The 18,699-nt window shown below is 41.0% G+C and overlaps 1 protein-coding gene across 1 annotated transcript in view; it reads left to right on the top strand.

The window, feature by feature from the left end:
• LOC136441164 (UPF0764 protein C16orf89 homolog) overlaps window positions 1-14,722 on the top strand; it is a 33,466-nt gene extending 18,744 nt beyond the window's left edge. The window contains exons 2-7 of the mRNA XM_066437264.1: window positions 4,143-4,473; window positions 12,151-12,259; window positions 12,773-12,935; window positions 13,261-13,354; window positions 13,513-13,565; window positions 14,065-14,722. Coding sequence (XP_066293361.1) covers window positions 4,143-4,473; window positions 12,151-12,259; window positions 12,773-12,935; window positions 13,261-13,354; window positions 13,513-13,565; window positions 14,065-14,171 — 857 coding nt within the window. The 3' untranslated portion in view covers window positions 14,172-14,722. The remainder of the gene's footprint in view (window positions 1-4,142; window positions 4,474-12,150; window positions 12,260-12,772; window positions 12,936-13,260; window positions 13,355-13,512; window positions 13,566-14,064) is intronic.
• The last annotated feature ends 3,977 nt before the right edge of the window (window positions 14,723-18,699 follow it).

The following is an 18,699-nucleotide window of genomic DNA, read 5'->3' as shown; positions in this document are numbered from 1 at the left end:
GCCGTCATATACATGTATGTACCTCAAGCACATCGCGCTGGTACATGGACGCAATGAAATATGCATGCATAAGTTTTACACTGTGAGTCTTTCTGAGTATTCACAGTGGGCTTATCATTCATGATACAACCTACATTTTACGATTGGTTATTGCACGTTCCCTGTGCCTTTACAAAGATGAAGAAATTGATCCAAGAAAACGACAACAGCATATTGTGTGTCAGTAAAATGCTGATGTAAGATTTTTCAAAGGCTGTAACGCTTTGTACATAAAAAAGGAATTAGTGATAGTTTTACGCCAACAAGCAGTTTCTAAAGCAGCTGGATATGTTTTGGGGAACGGTCAGGCGTTTCAATAATAGTTTTACTTTATCATGTGAGTGTTATATTGGGCATTCCTTTACCCTCTAAAGAATGAGACAATATTCAATGCTCCACAGTAAATGTGACCTGCCCCATGACTTCCTGGACCTGCTCAAAGTTCCAATTTGTCAAAAACCTATTTGACAGTCCGTCCAGGAGGTCCAGCTGTAACAGGCTATCTGAGGTCAAAGCCATAACATAAAGACGCCGCAAAGGAGACAACTGCGCAGCTTAATGATAATAATAATAATAATAATAATAATAATTAAAAATGAAATAAAATTCGATACAGTAGATGGTATCTTCAATGTATTTACTTTGCTCCAACCTGCTCTGTGTAACGTTTGTGCACATCATGTTTCGTCTTTAGGAAAGCATTTATAGCTCAAAAACAGATATGACCTACACTGGGACTCTTTGAATCGTATCAAAGTTCCAGTTAGTCAACAACATCTTCCACGAGATGTCCAGCTGTAAGAGGTGATCTCAGGTCACGGCCGTAACAGAAAAAAACCTAAAGAAGACAACTGCGCAGCTCACTTCGATACAGTAGATGGTATCTTCAACGTATTCACTTTCGAAATTTCCTCCAACCTGCTCTGTGTAACGTCTGTGTATATCATGTTTTCTCTTCTTAGGATAAAATATTTAGCTCCATGAATGACAGATATAACCTGGTGCGTTACGCCGACGGGCGGATATACCGGCTGTAAAGATACAGATATGACCTACACTGTAACTCTTTGAATATTATGGAACTTCCAATTTATAAAACTTATAGTTAACAACATCTTCCACGGAATGTCCAGCTGTAAGAGGTGATCTCAGGTCACGGCCGTAACAGAAAAACGTCATAAAGGAGACAACTGCGCCGCTCGCTTCGATACAGTAGATGGTATTTTCAATGTGTTTACTTTGCTCCAACCTGCACTGTGTAACGTCTGTGTACATCATTTTTCTTCTTTAGGATAGCATTTAAAGCGCAAAAACAGATATGACCTACACTGGGACTGTTTGAATCTTATGAAACTTCCAATTTATAGTCAACAACATCTTCCACGACTTCCTTCAACTGTAAGAGGTTATCTCAGGTCACGGCCGTAACAGAAAAACGTCATAAAGGAGACAACTGCGCCGCTCGCTTCGATCTGTCTGAAAGGCTGTTTACTCAGCAGTTCTACAAGAAAGCGATAAGATCTTGAACTGGTTCCAAGGTTCCGGCGACATTGGTAGTCACCTTGAGAACTGCTGCAATCAAGAGCCAATAATCTAATCTTCTCGGCACTTGAACTTGTATCGGTCTCTTCATTTCCTACCAGCCGACGTGTTAATCAGTGGACTTAAAGAGAGCTGTAGATCTAGAATAATGGGGATCTGTAGACCATTTGTGATTAAAACTCAGCTGTCCGTTCGAAAAAATACGCGGATCAGTCAATGGCAATTGTACGTGCACGAAAGCGTATATATGGCAAACACAATACTTAAGGCAACCGTTGTTTTTTTAGGAAATTGAATGGAGATGATTTAACTATATTTAAGTGTTCGTGGTCATATAAGTTACCGGATTCTCGTTAAGTCCCAAGTTAACTAGTTAAGGATGATCTTATCAATCATTGATTTGTACATTTGGATAGTGTCTCTAGCAGATGTCAAAGGTTTGAGAACCATATGGCAAATGTTGAGTATAAATGCGAGACGGAAATACATTTAGCGATGGTATCATTACATTTGGATAGTGTTTCTAGTAGCAAATGTTGAGTATAAATGTGAGACGGAAATACATTTAGCGATGGGATCATTACATTTGGATAGTGTTTCTAGTAGCAAATGTTGAGTATAAATGTGAGACGGAAATACATTTAGCGATGGTATCAGTACATTTGGACAGTGTCTCTAGTAGATGTTAAAGGTTTAACAACCATATGGCAAATGTTGAGTATGACTAAGAGACGGAAATACATTTAGCGGTAGTATCAGTGCTATAAAGATCAATGAATCCACTGCAAGTCCATCGCCTGCCACGGCACGGGTATTGCACCCGAGGTTTGATGGGGGTTAGGACTCGTTCATAACCTGGCAGAAGGTGCATCATCCATCACGTCTTACGGGCCAGAAGGGACGGCTGATCTTCTGAAATCGTTGGGCTGCTATAAACACGACACAATTATACTTTGGAGTGCAATCGTTCGCCTGAATTATATTCTTAGAACTGCGCAATCGGCGTACGTCCCCAAGGTGTACCCCACTAGCTTGATGAGACGGCAACGACGTCTTGTCTCATTATCTTAGTTGTCTGTGCCCAAGGCAATGTCAAGTACTGAACGTGGATTTGTAATGAAATATCCCCTGTGTTAAGTAAGGTCGCTGAGTTCCACTTTACAATGTTTTGAGTTAGAGATCTTTGAAACTCTCGATGCGTAAAATTGCATACTGCTGGCTTTGGTTTCATACATTTTTCTATCAAATCAAAATTATTGATTCCTATAAATACGCGTATGTGGCATGGCCAGGCTTTTTAAGGCTTTTTTTTTACAAGAACAGTAATTCCAGATAAGCTGTCGACCGTACAACAATAAACAAGGTAGAGATCTTTTATTTTGAGAGGAATAGATTTGTGTGAGCATAGCAAACCCATCGTCTTACAAGACAGGAGAAGGCCGATAATACAAAGCCCACATAAAATTCCTTGCGTAGAAGTCGAATGAGAAAACACAACACTTCATCTTAATTAAAATTTAGTTAGTGAATGTAAATTAACAAGTGTCAACCGTTTCTTTTTAACTTCTCCAAGATAGTGACAAGTTTCCTTAAAACGTCTCAGATTATATCAGGTTAGAACCATTCCTTGTCAATGAACGCTGATGCCGGGCCATTCACTGATGAGAAATCAGTCGATAAGCTCAAGGTTACAGGAAATGAAACAGATGGGTTTGTTTTTACTTCATGATACTTCCTGACTTCAATCTGCAAATCAGTTAAAATCATTACTGTAAGTCTTCGTGATGGGTTCGCTGATTTGAATCGATTTCGAAGAGGGAGTTTTTCTTGGCCGGTAGCTGAATTTGATGTCTCCAGTTGTTATCTTTATAAACTGTCAGGCATCAACGAAGGAAGACTAGATTCCTAACTATGGAATAGAAGATCAGAGTTCTTTGTCTATATCTGTTGTTTTTATGTTGTGAACGCTAAGATAAATAAGATCGACTAGCTAAAACATAGTATGTAAAATAAATAAAAAAAGATAGTATTGACGTAGCGTTGTCGGTATGTCCGTCGCCATATTGGTGCACAATTTGCATGCCAAAAATCGTTCGTCATGCGTATGTACACTGTACACCTATGGGCACCAACATGGTTGACCACCACTGCTGCAGACACCTCCAGTCTCTGTTGCTTATAGAGCAGTCTACCACTTTTGTAACGTCACATTATACAGATAGAGCACATGACGTTGATTTGAGTAAACTAAACATACCAACATAGTATCCTAAAGTAAGGTAAAGAAAGCAAGAGCACAATGTTAACTTAACATGTTTCAAAGTTGTGGCGAGATTGTGCTTTTTTCCAGGACAGCTTGTTCTGATGTTGTTATTGTAAACGCTACTTTGAATAAAATAGATTATAGTGTCCTAAAGTAAAGTAAAGTAAAGTAAAGTAAAGTAAAGTAAAGTAAAGTAAAGTAAAGTAAAGTAAAGTAAAGTAAAGTAAAGTAAAGTAAAGTAAACAAGGCCAATATGTTTACATGTTTACAATTGTTAACGAGATTGTGCTCTTTCCAGGGCAGCTCGGTCTGATGCTGGAGGCGGTTGAGGACGGCTCGGTGCACCACACGGTCCGACACGTCATCCACAGGCTCGCGCGCATCAAGGTCAGGATCACACGGATCTCCCACCATGCACTGCACATGCTCAGGTCACGTGACATGGAGTACTTCCGGAAGTTCGAGGCGGTTGTGAAGGAACCGTTTCTACTGAGGACTCCTTGGAAATACCTGAGGACAGACGGGGTGGAACAGCGAGAGGAGACCATGACGGAGACCTGGTTTCCTGGGAATTTGAGCGACCATTGTCTGGCTGAGGTCACAGGTGGACTTAACTCCGAACAACACAGGTAATTGATATTTAGTACACGATTAACACACTGAGGTTTTTGACTGTTTTGCGATTCTGGGCTGTGTGAGGAGCTTTGGGCTACTCAAGTGGAGTTTTCCTACCAGAAAACGCTACCGTACTTGAGTGGCCTAGGGTTGGCCTTGTATAGTCCTAAGTCGACCCAAAGTCGACTCAAAAGCACGTGCGTAAACCCAGCCTTAAACGCTTTTGCCGCACAAAACGTCATCTACTATTGAAAAAAGGTCTTCAAACAAGTGGGTCAGCGGTGCCTGGAGGTATGTATGGCATCCTGTTCCCAACGAGTAAAAGTTTGGATACATCAAGCACGTTCCCTCCCCCCTCTCTCTCTTTTTCCATATCTGTATCATCGGATAAATATGTCATAGTTACATTGGGAACAAGGGCATTTGTAGCCAGCAGAGCAGCGCCCCTCTCCAGCCTGTTCCTTCCAGTGCGTCATCTTTGGCCTCCCATGTGCGCCAAAAAATTGGTCTTTACTCTCACATAAAGACGCACTTGAGCTGGGACGGGCTTCGCTGCATTGAGCTGCCCCCCCCGTCCTTGTATATATGTAAATATATAATTACTAACAACACTAAAAGTTCACTTGTCCAGTTCTTGCACATGTCCTTGTCTACCCCCCTTTCTACCCTCTGTTTGCACTTGTTTCTAACGCGCAGCTGCTAATAATCCACCGAAAGGCGGGCTCAGCAGTATCGTAGAAGAAGAAGAAGTGACTTGTATGCCTACCCATATTTGTCGAACCGAAAGGAGAATTCATCATCATCATCATAATCATCATCATCATCATCATCATTTTACAACTTCGTACGAAGTGTCGGCAAATAAAAACACCCTATAAAACAGCTAGAACAAATTCCGGTAAAAAATTGGATTTTTCAGTTAGTACCATCTGGTAAATGGTACCACAATCGTTGTCAGCTTGCCTCGTCTTTTAGCGACGCGAAAGGTAAACTTCGATTTGAGACCATCATTATACCTGATTGGAGACCATTTCACCGTGGCCACATGACTAATCAATGCGACCGTAATCAATGTGACACGTAATCACAGATGACCGCGGATGAAGCCGTCCGTTGAAGGTTAATGACTAGTTTTATTTCCGAAGCTTTCAGGGACAGCAAAGGTTAATTACACCAGTCTCTGACAATTTATCACGTCCATAATCAACTCTAGGCAGAAATTGATTACAGGGCTTTAACGTTAATTCATGGTCTGATCTTTTTTATTTGCTTTTGGACAGAGACAAGGGCAATGTGACACTGCTATCAAAATTTACAACTTATTCTTACAGTGTCACATACAGAGAACAGGCCTCGGTTTGATCTGGTTTTCACTTTTTGTATTTTTGTCTTCTTTTTCATCTAAAAAAAGAAGAAACAGTTTACATGTTTCGAATGCCATCGATGTGATAACTCTGCTTTGATCTATTACCACCTACAAAGACTTGTAAGCTAACATGAGGCTACGTCTTGTCGATTTTCACTTTTTGAAATAATTTTTCTCTTTAAAGAATCAAACAGCTCACGAGTTTATAAATCCCATCGAAACGATGTCACTGTTTTAATCTATCACCCCATCTACTTGCCCGTGAACCGTTATGTCGTATGTTGATATCATTTTTAGTACGGCATCGGGATTAATAATCCGTCTGATGGGCACAGTAAAGGAAATACGCATCCAAGCTGTATAACTATTATTATCTGTTTTATGATTTTACCTTAACATGTTGGTGGTTATGCTAATTAAATTCGATACGATTTGGCGTATTTTAAACCTTTCCTATGGAAATAAGACGGGAAATATAGACTGTAAAAATGATCAGAGCCTTTAAAATGTGGCTCCGATTGAAAATAGCCTGCGAACGTACTTGATTCTTACAAAGAGCTCTATAATATTGCCGAGACAAGTGTGGACTTTCTCATAGTAGATGATAAAACTAGTACTAATTTGAATCCCCAATGTTTATGTGTTATGGACGTAAAGGGTAGGTAAAGTTACTCCCAAATATCTTTAACGTCGTAGGTGCAGTGTGTTATAATCAACTGTGTCTGCTCAAGGAAGACAGAGCCCTTTCCTCTCCTTCCACCGCCCTTTCCCCCCCCAACCAAAAGTCAGCTGCCACAGTTTACACCGTGTTAAAGGGTCTTTCCCAAGGACACAACATGTAGCTGGGAACGGAACCCATGACCTAGCCACTCTTCCAGTTGACGCCACGTGCTATGAATGTGCGCATGAATATTTCAACAGTGACCGCGTCTATCACATATCACGTATCGCAGATAATACCCTAAACTGATCCTTTGGACAGCTTGAGACCTGTTCACGGCATCCTCTTCCATGTTGAGTACAAGACCCCCGAAGATCAGAACGTCGTAGGTGCATTGTATTGTAATCAACCGTGTCTTGCTAAAGAAAGACAGTGCCTTTTCCTCTCCCTCCGCCACCTTTTACATCCCCAACCGAAGTCACGTACCCAATTCTACACCCATGTACAGTGTATTTTTCCAGTGACACAACGCCTAGACAGGTACAGAACCCGTGACCGCTAAAGCTCGACTCCACTAGCCTTGCCACTCGACGCCACGTGCTATGAATCTTTCTCATGAATATTTCAAATGTGACCTTGTCTATCTTATCAAAGATGACACCCTAACCGATCTTCGGACAGCTTGAGACTTTATCCCGACATTTCCTCCATGTTGAGTTCGAGACCTCCCATGATCAGTGTGGCTCTCTCGGAGTGACAGGGGCTGTCTTGACGGATTGCCGCTGTGGACAGGGCCAACCCCACTAATTGACCCTTCACCCGACTATCGCTCCCTTGTTTATAGGTACGTATTAGTGAGGGAACCGGGGACTTTAGCTGCTGTCAGACCCTCTTCTGTTGGCGGATAAATCACCACACAAATGGAACAGTCAGCGGGCCTGTCTGTGAGGATTATGTTACATTCTAGACCACAAAGAAGGTGCCATTACGCCGGATAAAATATAAAACAACAGATTTGCCATATTACCAGACAAATGTAGTACCAAAGGACAAAGCCTTCATGAAAACTATTGTCTTACTATCTGCATTACATGCGTTTATCAACTCACCCTATGATGAGCCAATAGATTTTTGAATTAGAAATGTAAAGTAAAACTTCCAGAGCACACTAAAATCATGGCCACTGACAGACTTTCACTTAGAATATTCTCTTCCTTTTTTTCTGTCCAATACCCAGTCGACAATGTAGCAGTCCACTGTGTTCCTCTGCAACAGGGATCTTGGATACTATCCAGTTTGGATACTACATCAGTCTTTCTTTAATTCTCTCCACTAGTTCATGTTCATCCTTGGCTCCCTTAGTTTTATTTCTGACCGCAACGGTCCCAGCCTTATATATTTTAGGTCTACCATACAACGGTACATCTGTCTAGTTGATGTTCTTTGGCAATGCGTGTCAGTCTCGTGATGATACATAAGGTGAGTCATGCCCACGTTTACTCCCCGTGACTGGTCGGTCATCAAGGCCAAGGCCAATCTTCTACCGGTCATAATTACCCCTTCCTCGCTACAGACATGAAACTCCATCACTGGCGATGTCCTTGTAGATTAGCTACATCTGTCAACAAAATAATCTGAGATGGCAGACTTCATCTTACCCATAATCCTGTGCGATCGCTTCAGACAAAAGAGTAGCACTGTGGATGCACGGCAACGCTACATAGTTTACTTTGATGAAGTAGTAAAATACACACTACAAATTTAAAGTTACTGAAGCAACTGGAGAGAGAATTGATCTACAGAATCTTGGTGCAGTTATCCGGCATTGGTGACAATCTGCGGTGCAGATATGCGGAGTCACTAACAATGCAGTGAATGGGAACCGGTTTGGAATTTTGGGATTCGGTGCAATTAAATGGAGTGTGCGTTTATCCGAGGTGCAATTAAGGGGCTTCGTCTGTACTTGCTTGTCGATGAGTAAAGAAGAGTAGCTCACCTGTACCTCACTTTTAACTAAGATCACCCTTCAGACTGAAACATATGTATGTGAAAAGGACCTGAATGACACAATGTATGATAAGGAATACTGGACGCTGAACTTTGTTTATGCACCAACTCTAGATCTTCGAAAGAGTAAGCCTGTAGATAAATAGCAACACTGACGTACTCGCAGCAACGGCAATGCCAGCTGCACACCGTATGTCACGTAACTTCGTCTGAAGTCCCCGGTCACACCAGATACTAACGTAACCACATCGATTTTACAGAAACACGAAACTTCCCGGGTATAAATCATCCCAGAAGCCCATCGGCAATCGAGAACGAACTGCTACAAGCTCATTTTTCCTCGTCCGGATAAACTCGATAGTAATTATCCTAACAATGAACCAGTAGTTGGTACTTCATTACTTTCCTTGGAAGTGATGTTCAGTCGATTACGGGGGAGTTCTTACTGTGGTATCTGCAAACGTAAGCCTTGAAAACCAGTTCAGGGCTAAATGGCTTAAGTCACATATCTGCACAGGGCTCTAGTTTGCCATATCCACATTGAATCTACCCCCAGGAGTTGGTTTCATGTGGTTTCAATGTGGATGAGGTTTTTATTTTTATAGCGAATTAACGTGGCATAGTGTGAACGGGATTGATGGCATTACTACATTGTGTTCTGTGTCTTCACAATCACCGAAGGTCTCCACTTTGTCACTTGTAAATACCAAAACAACTATTATAACATTTCCTTTTTGTTCATTGATTTCAAAGGTTTCGCCGTGACAAACCATCCAGTCTGGACTGTCTCAAAAATATATAGAAATCTCTAGTGGACATCAGAAGAAAAAAGAAACTAGTGATATTGTGTACAATTTGATTTCAGAACATAAATCTAAGAATATCAACCGCAAGGGAAAAGTATTGCTTTTGCAAAATAACAGCTGCTTACGTTGAAGAACCATAGGTCATTGCAACTCTCGCGGGTGTGGTTATACAGGAAATCGGGTCTAGCGAAACACAGAAGTTGACTTTAAAGCAGATAATGGTGGAGGCTGTGCAAGTATCGGCATGTTGAGTAATTCCCAAACCATTTACCAGAGGTCCCCACTTTGTGACTTGTGAATACCAAAACAAATAGCATGTTGTTCCTTTTTGTCCATACCTATGTCTATGTCTAAGGCTTCGTCATGGCATACCTTCCAGCCTGGGCTGTCTAAAGAATTTTAAAAAAAACTCTATTGCATGTTAAAAGAAAGAAGAAACTAGTGATATTGTGTACAATTTGATTTCAGAACGTAAATCTAAAAATATCAACCGCAAGGGAAAAGTATTGCTTTTACAAAATAACAGCTGCTTACGTTGAAGAACCATAGGTCATTGCAACTCTCACGGGTGTGGTATATACAGGAAATCGGGTCTAGCGAGACACAGAAGTTGCCTTTAAAGCAGATAATGGTGGAGGCTGTGCAAGTATCGGCATGTTGAGTGATTTCCAAACCATTTACCTTCCTCCTGCCCCATCAAACTGCCCCGGTGGGAGATCTACCCGCTGAGCAATTATGCAGAGTAAGACCTGTTCCTGGCGGTTCCAGACGCCCCCATTATGATGTCTCAATCCTAAATCATTACCCACAGTAAACTTTTATCTAAATGGGAGTCTGGATGGAGTTGGGAGTAGTGGTGAATTGATGGTTGTAGTACCACTTTCTTTTAAAGAGTGGGTTGGTACTGTACATATCCATGACGTCAACATGGAGAAGAAATATGTTCGCCATTTCTCATAAAGATGACCATTGGTGTTTGATTATACCATTGTCAAATTTGTGCCGTTTAGGAGAGTGTCCCATACAATACTTGTCCATAAGTTCAGGAAGAATAAGAATGTGTTGGTCAGCAGTATTCGTGTTTAACTATTGTCAATTATGTATTGTTAAATGTCATGTGTTAATAACCTCAGGATGAGGCATTACTTGTACAATTGTAAAGTCAGTTTTTTTACGAATGGGTCATTTTACAAACTATGGGAAGCACCTATAGATTTAACCTATGTTTCAAATTTCGAGGATTGTGTCCAAATTTATTGATTCACTTATAGATTTGAGACAATGATTACAAAATAGCGTCACGGTTGAAATAGACAATTATTGAAACCGAATTGGTCATACATCAGATCCGTTCTTCGTCCCAAATCTGTTCACCCTTATCAGTGCAGCTATATTTCATTGTGACAGTAACTATTAGATGCATTGTTGATGGTGAACCGATGTAAAAGTAGAACGTCTGAAGGATTTCGTCCCGAGGCCTTGATGCTGCGCTGAGACAAGAATATCCATTAAACGTCTTGTAAGATTTACAGCGGAATCCCGAGGCCTTGATGCTGCGCTGAGACAAGAATATCCATTAAACGTCTTGTAAGATTTACAGCGGAATCTAAGAAAGCGGTCGTAATAAGTAAGAAGGCAATCACGGACGACGTAGACGTCAATATTTCTCGAACGAGTTCTTCGTGCAGGGGGCACGTAAACTGTTTCTGGAAGATGGAGGTCACACCCACAAATGTGCTGGACCGGAAATTTGGACTATTTTTGTCAAAGCGCAAGAGAGGAACTGAACTGAACCACACTATTGGACGACATCCATTACCTTTCTTCAGACAGGAAGTCATGAAATAGAATGTCTGGCGAAGAGTATACACAAAAACCGAATGTGTATAATATATGACCAAACATATGTACAATTGTGTCTCTCATTGATATTCTCACTATTATTGATACCACTAATAAACCAGATATAATTTCAGTCATCTGATTTAGCCCCTAATTCGTTAGAAAAGTACATATTAATCAGTATTCGACTTAGATAAATCTCCATATTGTCATATGGAGGACAAATCAAATTCAACATAATGTTAAATCAGATCTATGTCGAGGGCAATCAAGAATTGCATTTACTAAACTAACGATTATGCGATTGCTTTGCCAAATAATTTGCTCTCTGCGTAAGATCATTTTTAAGAGTCAGAAAATTTACAATGAGTGAGAGATACGTAATAGTAGCGTTACCCTTGTGTTTCACCCTCGTAAACCAGGACCGCCTATCGCTTGACGTTACATCGCGAGCGTAAGCGGCCCTAGTAAAATGACCAGTCACATATGGTTATGATGACGTCGCCACCAAAACAGCTTCAGCCAATCAGAGGGTTTGCTTCCTCTCATCGGAAGCCAGTGCGCAAAGAACGCTGGGAAGCTATCAACCAATCAGGTTACGTGTTACGGCTAGCTCATTGATTATTCATGAGCTGCAACTGCCGTTTGTGCAAAATAAGGTCAGCTCATCAATTATATCATGAGCAAGTCTCGTCGACCTGCCATAACCATATGTGACTGGTCATTTTACCAGGGCCGCTTACGCTCGCGATGTAACGCCGAGCGATAGGCGGTCCTGGCTTACGAGGGTGCTGTGTTTGTGAGGGCAGAAAAGGTGCTGCCAGTGCCATGTGGTGGTGGTTCGTAATAATTTCCCACTGTTTTCATCATCAGGGACAACAAGTGCACTGCCAGTCAGTGGTGCTTTCGGTTTGAAATAATTTCCCTGTGTCTTTATGGATCTTATGAATTGCGCCGTGAGTGAGAGATGTTTGAGGTATGTAATATGATTATTTTGCTTTTTTTTCAGAGACCGGAAGTGTACTGTGTCTGAGAGGTGTTGGCGGTTCATCACGGCGTCCCACACGTCCGGCTACACGCTGTCGCACCAGATCCTCTGGACTATCCTCGGAGAACACGTCAGTATAGCCCTGTTAATGTACTCCAGTATCCATCCCTATTGTAGCTTCAGTTCGTTGGTACTTCCCTCCGCGAAGATTACATAAAACAATCATAGAGACACATGTATTATAGATAATTACTTTAGACATAACATCATGGAGGGAATATGGTTACTAATAGCTTCTTTGTTGTTAACTTGTAGCTGATTTTTCTTGTGAGCCGATAGGGGGCGTTGTTAGACCTGACAAAATATTTTTTACGCATTGTCGGTACACTGACGTCAAAATCAGCAAAAGATGACCCATGTGTTTTCTTTAAAAAGAAACACGTAATTTTGCTTGCCTTACATTAGTCAAGACAAGACATGCGCCACCTATCCATGCATTCCTGGTTAGATAGATAAAAACTAAAACAAAAATAAAATCCCCAAGAAACATTTATGCATGTGAGCTGACAATAAAGCAGGATTAGCTGTTGTGAAAAACTTTGCCCACTGGTCTATTATCTTCTAAATCGCTGCTACTGTCCAGGTTGGATGTATGGAGAATATAGACAAGTACGCCAGGAGGAGAGGGGTGCTGGAGGGCACACAGGAACTACGTCACAGGCACTGCAGTTCTGCTCTCCACCACATGGAGGCGCTCATGCACAGGGGAGCAGTGCAGACAGACCAGGACATGTTTCTGGAGACAAGTATGCTCAAACTATCATTCACTCAATCAATTAATCAATCATCGATGGATTAAAGAATCAATGATTGACTACATGATATCAGTTTAGATTGGGCAAATGGTTACCTATGGTTCCTTTTACTGGATAACCCTGTAAATCGACCTTAGCTGCTTTGCCCGACAAGCAAAGTTAAGGGTCTGAATAATTGTAACCTGTCATGAAAAGTAACCAATGGCATGTGAATGGCAAGAACTAGAGTACTGAACCTTTATTCTATAACAAAAATGGTCAAAGTACACAACAGCATGGCTTTATCTGAGTCAATTGTCCTTTTGATTCCTACTAGGTGTTTTGTGTGGCATGCTGGGATACAGGGACTTCCTACGCGCTGATTGGCTAAAAACGGTGTTGGCATGGCAACTTCCTTCTGGATGCTTCGGGTGAGGATGTCTCCAAACTAGATTATTCTTCGCCGACTTTCAGTACTTTTTATTTGTAATTTCTGTACTGGTTTAAAATGTACCATATTTTAGGTAATCAAAATTAAACGATGCCAAATCACAGCTGGTTTAAGGAAACTGAACACTCTGTTTTGCAGAATCAGGCATACACCGACTAGACGGAGGCTTCTGGGCGAAAAATTACTGCAACGTAAGTTTAGCAATCTATTATTAAAGTTATAACATCCACCACCAAATATGCACAATATCGCCACGTTTACTTCAATTTGAAGTGATACTGATTTAGCAAATAATCAATACGTCATTCATACCGGTTACCTGTCAATGGTATAGCTTACCTTCGCTCTGTATCTTTTTTGTCTCTCTTGATCTGGTAAAAACGAAATATCGCAATCTTGTGCTCGGAAAGGGGTTCCATGATACCGCCTGGAAGAATCTCAGCAATTGTCTTGAGTCTTGATGTTATTCACATGTATACGTCAGCTTCTGTTCCTCTCTTTTGGGGTAGTGAGTGCCCAAAATACACATATGTCTGAGGATATTTTTTTAGTGTCGGTACTATGGTACTTAGTTGACGTTAATGCTTTATTTACAATTACCCATGTGCTGTGGCGTTCTTTTATAGCTGAACTTACAAATTGCAGCTGCAATATGAAAGATTCATTTTCTGTTTTTCATGCCTTTTGAAGATGACTGCCTGTCTCACAAAAGCGGACTGGGAGCCGCCATGATGGGAATGTACGCACGGTGCATGATGGACCCGGCATGCACTTGGAGGAGTGAATCACGTGACTGAATGCTGGTTGTTCTGTACAACCGTCCAAAGAAATTGAGTCGACCTTATGGTTTACTTTTCCTCACATCAAACACGTATTGCATCACAGGGAAGTCAAGGATTCATGAACATCTTACCGAAAAGCTGTCAGAAAATATGAAGTTGAAAAAGAAAGATCGCCAGTGTTTGCAACTGAGACTAACCGCTGTATATAATATATATTGTAAATACATTGTATAGATCAAAGAAGGGGTATCATTTATAGTAGTGTTATAGACTATATAGTGCCTTCTTCATAACTCCAATATTTGTATATAAACGCAGAATATTTGCTGAAGAATTTGTACATTTTATTAACATATCACAAAGTATGCCGTTTTCGTTTCGTTATATTTTATGTCATCTTTTGCTTAATAATAATTCATTTTCAAGGCTGTACATATGTAACGTAGAATGAGATTATGACACGGTATGAATATGTTTCTCACACAGTTAAAATTAAAGATTTTAACCGCATACGTGTGTGCACGTGCTTCCTAGTTTTAATAAGCTTTCGCTGACTGAAATCATAAATGGTATCTATACCAAGTCTAAAGTAAAAACTCGTTCCCGCACCAGATAGTGCACAGAGCAGCGCCCATCTTCGTTTCAATAGCCCTAGGGCCACACAACTTTGTACAATCCCTACAGCAGGGGGTAGGAAGGTAATCTATCTGGACAAAACAACGTAGAAAATTGTATTGCTAATAATAGATTTTAACAATGGCTTTCACTTCTTACAATCAAAAGATTTGAAAGTAACTACTTTTAAAAAGTATTTTGTCACTTAGATAAAGTTTTTCGATAGATAGATACTTAGAGAAAACCGTTTGCCAGAGTCAATATCACAGTAAATTACCCCTGTGGCCGGAGTTCAGGAAAATCTACGCCAGGTCACTCCGCTATCACCTGCTGCGGGCGGGATCGATACGTGTAATAGATATATACATAATTTACTACGTATAATGCAGAATTGCGCGGCTGGATGCGGGGATTGTCTGATTGGATGGGTGTGAAATATCTGGTGAGAATAGGAGAGTTAAAAGTTTCACAAATGTGAGATTGGATATGCAGCCGTTACATGTCGTCCAATAACATATTGCTCAAGCATTCAAGTCGCAACATCTAGAAATATCAGCACCTAAGGAAGTTGCAACATTATGAATATATGTACATGTGTGTGTGTGCGTGAGTGTATCATTGTAGGTGTGTTTGCATGAGGAAGTGTGTGTATGTGTGTGTGCTTATCTGTGTGCATGTGTGACCGTGTGCGTGCATCTGTGTGCGTGTGTATGTCTGTGTATGTATGTGCGTGCGTGCGCGTACGTGTGGATGCCTATATGCACGCGCGCGTGTGTGTGTTCGTGTGTGTTTGTGAGAGAGTATGTGTGCATCTGTGTGTGTGTGAGTATGTGTGAGTGTGTTTGCAGTTATTTGCATTTTTCTCTAAGTATACACATTCTGGTCCTGGTATACTCGACAGGGACGTCTAGAGACACTGGTGTCACCTCACTGAGGATGAACTGAACTGGTCCTGTTTGGTTCAGACAATCAGTTCCGCTTGCTGCCACGGTACAGCTTTAATAACCCAATTGTTCTGACCAGGACACGATATTGAGGTCACGGCTTCACCTTCTCAGGTTAACTCGAGGTCATTGATCTCTGACCTCTTGGTGTCAACCTGTCTGGAGGTCAGAACGGTAAGTCGATTCGATAAGATGGCGTCTCTATCTTCGAAACATTCCACAAACTGACGAAAGTCGAACTTTAAATTTGTGCTTTTGCACAGTTCCATTGCTTTGTGTATCTAAAATTCAGTTTAGTAGACGTGGCAATAGAGTGTACTTTCACTGCTATTTTTGTGTGACGATAGGCGGCGCTTTTAAACAACTTGCGTCCACCGGCGGTGGTATAACATACAGTCAATGCGCAACGCAACGCTGTCACCTGTTTTGCGAGTGTTACTAGGGTTTTATAGAATTAAATCAAGATAAATGACTCCAAAGATGTATATGGTCAATCACATTGTTGAAGACAAGCAAAATGTGCCTGTGTGGGCTTAAATTTGAAAGGGACTTTCATTACCTGCAGAACGTTGGCATGTTCAGCACTAAGGACAGACCCATATGGTGGCTTTCATACCGGCTGTTGTTTCCCACAATCCAACGGGCATTAGATAGTCGACCCGGTTATTATTCTAAGATGTCATATGAAAGTAATGTGTGTTCCGAAGGCTTTGACTACTGATATAATTGGTGCTGATAAAGATCTAAGAATTAAGTTCACGCGAAAATTAAGGAAATCTGCCATACTGCATAGCCTCAATATTTCCGTGTGCATATTTCATTACACTCCTACAGAACTAACAATGACCACCAGTAGCTATTAACATTGAGCGCCTACGAATGTCATGATGATCTGATTAACATAAACTAGATTCCAGTACTTTCTAAAGCCAAGTTTTCTTCTGGAACTGTCCCGTCACATGAAATGTCCTTTAGTTCCTTATCTGTATCTGTATCTATATAGCCGGCATAACACACCAGGTTCCCAGCGCACGGTGCAGCCGCAGTTGGTTTTCTTACACTGAACCATCTGTCGCACCTAAGTTTTGTATGTCTGACTAAAAGCGTTGTTTAAAGATATCTAGCGAGGATGCTCCTCCAGGACTTGGTGGCAATGAGTTCCACTCTTTGAGAGTTTTAAGAAAAAATGAATTTTTGAACACATCAATTCTGGGTTGATAACTCTAGTTCTGAGGACGACAGCAGTATTCAACCATCATCGCAGCACAAAAGTCAATATGATCATAGCGAGGTGACTGTTAGTCATTCCCATTGATTTTTGCGGCCATAATTACTTTATATCAGGATTATTGCACACGGTAGGCAATACCCTGATGTGAGCAATATTTGACAGGAACTCCCAGCCCAGGTCCCATGTCAAATTTACAGACCCCCGGTGGGACACGGAGGAATCGGAAAAGGACAATCAAAATCGCTTTACGTCTTTATAGGATTAAAAAGTTGACTTTGATGTGCGCTTCGTGATACGTGATGTAGTGGATCTAAGTAACATTGCCGGGACAATTTAAGCAAAGACTAGCCCGAGTGTCTTTGATAATCAAGTGCCATTGTTGTCTTTTCCTTGTTCTGGAAAGTGACTTTTGTCCATTTATTTTCATAGTATACTGTAAAATTCTGTGTTACCTCGCAACACGTTCTCCAATAAACTCATTTTTCTGCAGTATATTATCAAAACGAATTAAAGATGGAAAAACCTTTCCATAGTCCAGTTCCTGTCTTATATTTTGCCGTCATTTCTTCTGTCTAACGCAGCTTCAATTCGTCTATCATTCTATTGCTCATCACTAACAACTTATAGTATATAACTTTTTTTTTAGTTCGTGAAAATAACTCTGCGGCAGCTTTAACATAAACCTCGCTGCTGCATGTTTGCCTCAGGCTTGTCGTCCGTTACCCCGGTAACGACCACGGGGACAGGTTTACGGTTATTACACGACAGAGACCGTATGTACGCACTGTAGATAAGGACTCGGAGACTTTCCGCCTTTCCCTCGTATTTCCTGTATCTTGTGAACGGATGTTGTAGCCTGTTATGAATAGATGAAACACGGTAGTAATTCATACAGGTAGTGTATAGTTTTATTACATGTTAGACGTGGTAAACTTTCCGTCCTCGGGCAAAGAGTTTTGACCCTTAGCCTGCTTAAGTAGCAGTTTGGTACCAAAGTTGTACAGTTTGTGGGGTTAGGCAGCAGGGAGAAGGTTAACTGTGAATTTGATGTAGTCGTATGTACATGTAGTCGTCTTTTAGCAGCGGAAAAAACACGACCATACGAACATGTTTACGGTTATGACACGACAGAGACCGTACGTACGCACCGCAGATAAGGACCCACAGACTTTCCTCTCTTCCCTCGTATTTCCTGTATCTTGTGAACGGATACTGTAACCTGTTATGAATAGATGAAACACGGTAGTAATTCATACAGGTAGTGTAAAGTTTTATTACATGTTATAGACATAGTAAACTCTCCGTTCTCGTGCAAAGAGTTTTAACCCTCAGCGTGCTTTAGTAGCCATTTGGTACCGAAGTTGGACAGGTTATTGAGTCAGGCAGCAGGGAGTATGTACGTGTAGTCGTCTTTTCTACATTTTAGCAGCGGAAAATAACACCCAACAGTTGCTCAATGACAGCTTATGAAATATGAAGAGATCATCGACCCGTGGATATGTTGAAGTTATGGAATGTTTGCCTACAGTAAAAAGAATACGGAGATTTGAAAAAGGACCTTGAAAGCATTCATCATCGTTCCAGAGGATTTGCAATTTACGAGGATTTATATGTTTGTCGTTAAACAATATGAACTTACAACAAGATGACTCCTTAGCTTGAAAGTTCATCCGTGTTGGTAGAAATAATTCTAAAACAAGTTTTAACTGACAATAATTGCCAACACATCCCAGCGGCGGATTGCTCACCCCTT

This window comes from Branchiostoma lanceolatum, chromosome 9, assembly GCF_035083965.1.
Source record: "Branchiostoma lanceolatum isolate klBraLanc5 chromosome 9, klBraLanc5.hap2, whole genome shotgun sequence".
NCBI lineage: Eukaryota > Metazoa > Chordata > Leptocardii > Amphioxiformes > Branchiostomatidae > Branchiostoma > Branchiostoma lanceolatum.
The sequence above is the reverse complement of the archived record's forward strand: the minus strand, read 5'-3'. Positions and strand labels throughout refer to the sequence as shown.